The 6,956-nt window shown below is 34.5% G+C and overlaps 1 protein-coding gene across 2 annotated transcripts; it reads left to right on the forward strand.

Annotated features, from left to right (window-relative positions):
- The first annotated feature begins 361 nt into the window (after nucleotides 1-361).
- On the forward strand, nucleotides 362-5,527 carry LOC133183816 (galactose mutarotase-like). Of its 2 annotated transcripts, none has more exons than XM_061318717.1 (9): nucleotides 362-380; nucleotides 952-1,018; nucleotides 2,145-2,275; nucleotides 2,552-2,706; nucleotides 2,913-3,122; nucleotides 3,887-3,968; nucleotides 4,841-4,985; nucleotides 5,079-5,247; nucleotides 5,362-5,527. In XM_061318717.1, exons 2-9 carry the CDS (start codon nucleotides 969-971, stop codon nucleotides 5,437-5,439), a joined length of 1,020 nt encoding a protein of 339 aa, XP_061174701.1. In that variant the 5' UTR covers nucleotides 362-380; nucleotides 952-968; the 3' UTR covers nucleotides 5,440-5,527. The 2 variants fall into 2 exon arrangements, with proteins under 2 accessions (XP_061174701.1, XP_061174700.1); XM_061318716.1 differs by lacking the exon at nucleotides 362-380 and adding an exon at nucleotides 455-633.
- Nucleotides 5,528-6,956: the final 1,429 nt, after the last annotated feature.

A 6,956-nucleotide genomic window follows, 5' to 3' on the forward strand; every position in this document is an offset into this window, starting at 1 on the left:
GATTTTTATTTTTTTTATATTAATTTTTGGACTTTTTTGGTTGACTTGTATTTGCCGCGGTTTTCTGGGTTTTTTTTTCAACCATCATAATGTTTATACCTGTGTATATCTTTTTTCACCATGAAAAATTTCTCTGTCCCGTTCTAGGACTATTCAGGCAGGAGGAAGGGGAATTCAGTATCGACCCGTATCGGAAACATGTTCTCCTACCTTGCGCTCAGGTACATGTAGTTAAACAGAAGTTGTATCCGCCCCTGACATTTCAGAGAAAATCTATTTAAGAGTCAGTGTGTCGACGAACAGATCCGCTTGTATATTTATGAATGGCGATTTTGAACGTGGTATAATCTTACAGAGAGTTTGACTGCTTACTGAAGCAGGTAAGACGGTTTTACACACACACACTTATGATTTAATTGTGCGCGCATACACACACAGGTTAAATGGTCGGGGGTTGGGTCGTAAATAATGTCTAGGTGATCCTCTCATCCTCCACGATGCCTAACAACAGAAGGAATGACCTCCATGCGGCTAATCGGAATTTCTGTGTTATTTTGGCCTTTCTGACCGTGTTAATCATTACCTTAATCAGTGTGGTGATTTATCTCTCAGTTAAAAATAGCGACACCGAAGGTAAGTGATCGATCTACAGAGGAGTTACGTGTTTACCTGTTTCGTGTATTTAAAAAAAAAACACATTGGCGGATCTAACGTGCGTCATATATTGGACTACGCCGCATCTTGATTTTCATTGATTATGATAATTTTGGACTGTATTTACCTTACAGGTTTTTCACTACTGATCGACCCCCACCCACAAATTAAAAAAAAAAAGAAAGAAAAAAAGAAAGAAAACACGAAAAAAGAGCACAGAAATATTGTGTGTGTGTACCGATAAAACTATTTTTTAAAACATATCTTTTAAGTTAAAGATTTCCTAATTTATTGTAGAAGACAATTCTTCAACGATGATTACAAGTTCTCTATTTGGAACTCATAAAGGAAAAGAGGTCTTACAGTAAGTGATAGCTTTTGCCTTGTCTAAAACACTAATTCAATTTGTTAACAGAATCAATGTTAAAATAGTTCATTACATTGCCATAATAAGACTTGTACTAATCAAGGCTGACTTAGAACTATACGCATGGCCGTAGGAATGGGGGGGGGGGTGGGGGGTGCGTCGGGTTGCCCCCATCATTTTGCCGAAATAAAGTATACTATAGAAAACAAAGCTACTTTATGGATGTGTCCTCTCAATAAATACATCTGAAGACTTTTTCTTTTTGCTTGGTTAGTGCCCCCCCCCCCAAACTAAAAATGTTTGATCCCCCCCCAAAAAAAAATTCCTTCCTATGAGCTAAATTTCATGTACAACCTGGCGACCTGCATCTTCATAAAAGCCGATGTTACCAAATAAATGCCAGAAAAATTATTTCATAATAATGTTAAAGCAGTAGGAAATATAGTTTACACGGCTGAAACAGAGGGACTTTAACTTAGTCATGAATCATTTCCCTATTAGCATTTAATCGCATTATTTAAAAAAAAAAATCCACATCTGCTACACAATACCATGCATGGACGTTAAAACTGAATTTAAGAAAAAAAATTCCTAAGACAATTTAACAAATTATCAGATGTCAGATTTTTAATAAACATAAAATTATTAAGAACGGGAGCAATTTACCACTTATATTTTAATAGTTCACTTCCATTTACTGGCATTCAAACGTGTAAAATACACTACCAGACATTCTTTATTTTGTGCAATTTGTGAATGACAGAAGAATTCCAGAAAAATATTTTTAAAACTATGTAATAAGACATGGCGAAAATTGCACACTTCTTTTTCCCCCCCCCCCCCCTTTTGTATTTTGTTTGTTTGTTTGGTTTTTTTTGCTCATGTGTACAGTGTAGTTTTCAAAGTCTTGGCTCAGTGTTTTATTTAAACTTCTTCGAAATTCGCTCAGAATTCTTGCAGTACCGTAAAAATCACTGAGCAATATCGATTTTGAAACTTGGGATTTTGCTTAAAGCTTATATACCGGTATTTTGAAGCGATGAGAAAATATTGAAAATACTGATATAATCCAATTTCAATTCAGTTAAGGGTATAATTTTATGTTCATATCAACCGTGTGCAGGTATACGTTAAGGAATACTAAAGGGACAGAGATACGCATTCTGAACTATGGAGGAATTATTACAAATATTTGGGTACCAGACAAGAGTGGAAAAATGGATGACATTTGTCTTGGCTTTGATGACATGGAAGGTAATTTTAAAAATGGATAGTGGTTTTATTAGTTGACAGATTCCTTCAAACACCGTATGGGTTTTAAATAAATGTGCCACATGAAAACTGATGGTAAAGTGGTCTGATATAAACTCTATGCTTAAAAAAACACACCAAAAACATAGTTTGATTTCGTTAGTTAAAAGTACGAAAGATGCCGCCTTATTATATTTTCAATTGTAATACACAACAGAATTCATGAAACAATCAATTGATTGCTGTCATTGATTTTTTTTTTAATGAATTCCTGTACAGGATATGCAACAAATGGTCCGTATTTTGGAGCTCTGATCGGGCGTTATGCTAACAGAATAGCAAATGGCCGTTTTAGCATTGATGGAAAAACATACCAGTTAGTCACGAATAACGGTCCGAATGCCCTACATGGAGGAAAAGTTGGATTCGATAAAGTAGGAGAAGTTTTAACTTGCAGCTTTAATAACCATTATTTATCATTCCAAAAAAGACTAACTGCAAAGAAAAGTATTTTCTGCATAAAACTATAGTATTACAAGGTTTGGAAAACTGGAGATATCTTATACGAACAGCGAAAATTCTATCCCTGTATTTTTTCGAACCTGTTTTCACTTTTTATCACATGATTGTTTATTTATAGAGAGTCTGGAATTCGGAGATCGACGGTGACGTCCTGCGATTGACCTATGTCAGCGCTGATGGAGAGGAGAACTACCCGGGAGAGGTGAAGGTCACCGTCAGGTACCAGCTGACCAATGACAATGAACTGGTCATTCAGTATTCAGCTACTACATCAGCAAAAACTGTCATTAATCTCACAAACCACGCCTACTTTAATTTGGCGGGACAGGTTAGAATAAAAACTTTTTTTGTAAATTAAAATCATGTGAACACTCTTAAGAGGAATTTCATGCCATGGACAAGTAGGTATTATAACCGTATATATAATGAATTGTGCAATATGACGGAGACATCTGTGCGGTAAAAATTGCTGCACAATTCGTCATGCGAAGATGTATATAAAGGACTAGTATTTACTGTACTTGTTCTGTGCTTGATAATATCTTGGTATAATTACAACAATTATAATCAAATTACATGCGGGAATAGCTTTCATTTGAAAATATAATCATATCATATAATCATATAATTCATAGGGGAAAATGTGGTTCAAGTGTATTTTACACAACCTGGATTCAGAAACGTCCAAATATTTTGCATACTGGTTCCTGATCGAAGCGATGTAGAGTTTTGTTCTCAGTGACCGTTTTTCTCGAGCCATTCAGTGATTTTCAAAATTTTTTCAAAGCTATGCATGTGCAAATAGAGAAAATTATAGTCATATTAACTTGGGGTAAAAACTTAACAATTTTTGGGAAATTGACGTGAATTTACTAGGGAAAATAAATATATTCAACTGTTTTTTGGGGGGAGGGGGGTGAAATAAGAAAATTTCGGATGCTTCATCTGTATTTAGATGATTTTAAAAACTATTGTGTTTTACCAATTATTGAATTATTAGAAATTCACATAATGAGTACACAACAATTAAAATTGTCATGTCGTTACGTGAATTTCTAATTAGTAAAGGACACTCTTTTATTAACTTTTAAGGGTTCTGGGGACATTTTTGGCCACAATGTAACCATAATGGCTGATAAATACACACCGGTGGATTCTACCTCCATTCCTACAGGTAAAAAAAATGCTATAAGACAGTGTAAACATATTTTTTTTTAAATTCTTATTTATTTAGATGTATCTCATGAGACATGAGATGTACATCTTTTTAGCTCACCTGATCAAAATGGCGTTGTCATCGTAGTGATTAATAACTTTTCATCTTCTTCTCCAGAACCACAAGGCCAATTTCAAACAAACTTGGTACACTCTGAGCATCCTTTGATGAACAGGTTTCGAATGAATGGCCTTCCTCTTTCAAGGGGAGATGATGTAAAAATTTTGTGAAAATTTAATTATGACTTTTAAAATTCTCAAGAACCACTAGGCCAGAAAAGATAAAACTTACGTAACAGCTTCAAATTTAAATTTGCTCAAATTATGACCCCCAGGGTTACGGAGGGACCACAAGAGGGGATCAAAGTTAAACATACGAATATATAGCAAAAGTAATTAAAAATCTTCTTCTCAAGAACAGCAAAGCCATGATTAGTCATATTAATATCAACCTCAGGTAGTGTAGATTCAAGTATTTTCAAATCATAACTCCCAGGGGTAGGGTGGGGCCACAATAGGCAACGTTTTTCGTACGAACATACAGGAAAAAATTAAGAAATCTTCTCAAGAACACCAAATTCCAATTTGGAGTCAAATTAATGATTTTTTTACTCTGCTAATGAAGAGCATAGCAGGGCCAAAGTGACTCAGTTGAGCGTTGTGGCAAATGGGCCTCTTGTGTTAAAGGTCATGATGCCCAAAGATTTTTTGCCTTAAGAAAAGTACTGTCATCTGAATACATCAATGTCATCTGATACATTATTTCGTAATTATCGGCGAACGTATATGTCATTTTGATGCTCAAATGACTTAATGCTATTAAATTAACAGGAGTTATAGAGAATGTAGATGGAACACCCTGGGACTTGCGCACCAAAAAGAACCTTGGAGAAATGATTCCATCTGTCCCCGGGGATGTGGGGTACGATCATAACTACTGCTTTGGAAAAACTGGATGGCGGAAATACATGGCCAGGTATGAACATATTGTTGATCTAGCTTTCAAATTAATGTTCTAGATCGATGTCTTCATGTAAAGTACTTAAAAAGAGATTTTTTTCTTTTATAGGGTGGAACATCCAACCACAGGTAGATACCTAGAAATGTTCAGCACTGAACCAGGTGTTCAGTTTTATACGTCATACTACCTAAACGAAACCGGAAAGGGCGGGGCCAAGTATGGGAAATTTGATGCCTTTTGTCTTGAAGCACAGCATTATCCAGATAGTCCAAACAAAGTAGGTTTCATGCCAGTTAAAAAAATATTGAAAAAACATGTTTAACTCCACTGCAGAAGTTCAAATGGTTTATTGTTTACTAGTATTTTTATTTCGATTTTTTCTTATTTTCAGCCAAATTTTCCTACAACATTACTGGCTCCATCGGAGACGTATCTACAAACCACCACATACAATTTCGGTGTAATGTGATCTCATAATATTGTATTACATATTTTTCATCATTCCTTTCTTTTGTATTAGATTTAAGTATAGTACCATTAAATTGTTAATAAATCAATGATCTCAGTTCTCTGCATTTTGAGGTACCTTTTTAAATTCCTGAATTGCCTGCTAATACACGTATTTACATCCACTGAATATTGTAAAAATCATATTACTTCTATCTGAAGGAGGAGTAAATACAATTTACTTCTGAACTAGCTGATTTCACAGGTACTCGTGGACAGGATTGTCCCTACCCCCCCCCCCCCCTTCTATTAAAAAAAAAGAATATCTGATTTTTTTTAAACTTTCTAATCTCTGACAACTTTAATTATATGTATCTTTTTGAAAATCACATAAATATATCAATCATATGCAATATCTATTCACAGCTGTTTCACGTATAATATACGTGAAACAGCTGTTTAGAAAAAAAAGGGGGGGGGGGGTAGGGACAATCCTGTCCACGAGTACCTGTGGTTGATTTCAGTTCAGTTTAGAATTGCCTTTTGAAAGTCATCCGAAAGAGGTCGGTGTCATCGCCATTGAATTGTAAGAAATGATTTTGAAGTTAGAGGTTCTAACCAAACTTTTACCAAAAGTGACGAGTGACATACTTTAAATATTTTACCTGGAAGTATTTTATTTTTCTTAAGTAAATAATAATTTATGGCTAAAAAAAAAATCATATTTCATATTTTAATTTAGCCGAATCTATTGGGTAATTTTTGACACCTAGCCAGCTAAAAGGGCAACTGTGTCATGGTTATTTAAACTATGTACCGCAGGGATCAATAATAAATATTTTTCGTACTTTTATTTACTTTATATGAATAAAGACAGATATAAATATAAACAATAACTTAAATACATGTGTACCTCTTGTGATATACAGGTGTAACAATTGAAGTCATTTACGTAACCATGTTTAGTTGCCACGGTTATCTCTCGTAAGACGCAAACAAAACATTTTAATGATATCTAAATGTTTTCTCAATTTTCTTTTAATTCTGTCTTCAACTTTTGATGCATCCTCAATATAGATCGCCTAGATTTTTTTCCCTCTCTGCGATATATCATGCTCTCTCTACTGCTGTTTTTATTTTTTAACATGATGGCTCCATACTTCGTAAATATTCTTATATTATAACACCACCAATACAAGGATCCACGCCTATAATTCAGTCTGATAGATTGTCTATCAATATTTATTTTTGAGTGGCTACTGGACTTGAAACGAGATAAAATCATAGACATTCAAGGCTTCATTCTGATTTTATGTTGCTGTTCAGGTAAGGTAAGTGACAAAATAATGCTAAATGAACGGTAAGACATTATTGCTTACAGACTGCAAAACAAATCTGCTGTTTTACACTCTAGAAGGCTTTGGAAACAAAAATATCATTTAGTTGCTCTTCTTTAGTTACTTGGGTATATTCTGCTCTCTCTCAATTTGAGAATATAAGGCAGTGGCGTATATTCCCTTCTGCTAATGTGTATGCTAG

Source organism: Saccostrea echinata, unplaced genomic scaffold, assembly GCF_033153115.1.
Source record: "Saccostrea echinata isolate AGI-Se365-2 ecotype Australia unplaced genomic scaffold, CSIRO_AGI_Sech_v1 ptg000009l, whole genome shotgun sequence".
Classification (NCBI taxonomy): domain Eukaryota; kingdom Metazoa; phylum Mollusca; class Bivalvia; order Ostreida; family Ostreidae; genus Saccostrea; species Saccostrea echinata.

Excerpts from the sequence above, each read along its gene's own strand:
- LOC133183816 (XM_061318716.1), top strand. The coding sequence starts at position 498 with ATGCCTAACAACAGAAGGAATGACCTCCATGCGGCTAATCGGAATTTC. Across the intron at positions 1,019-2,144 it reads AAAGGAAAAGAGGTCTTACA|GTATACGTTAAGGAATACTA; the intron begins GTAAGTGATAGC and ends AACCGTGTGCAG. Across the intron at positions 3,123-3,886 it reads ACTTTAATTTGGCGGGACAG|GGTTCTGGGGACATTTTTGG; the intron begins GTTAGAATAAAA and ends TTAACTTTTAAG.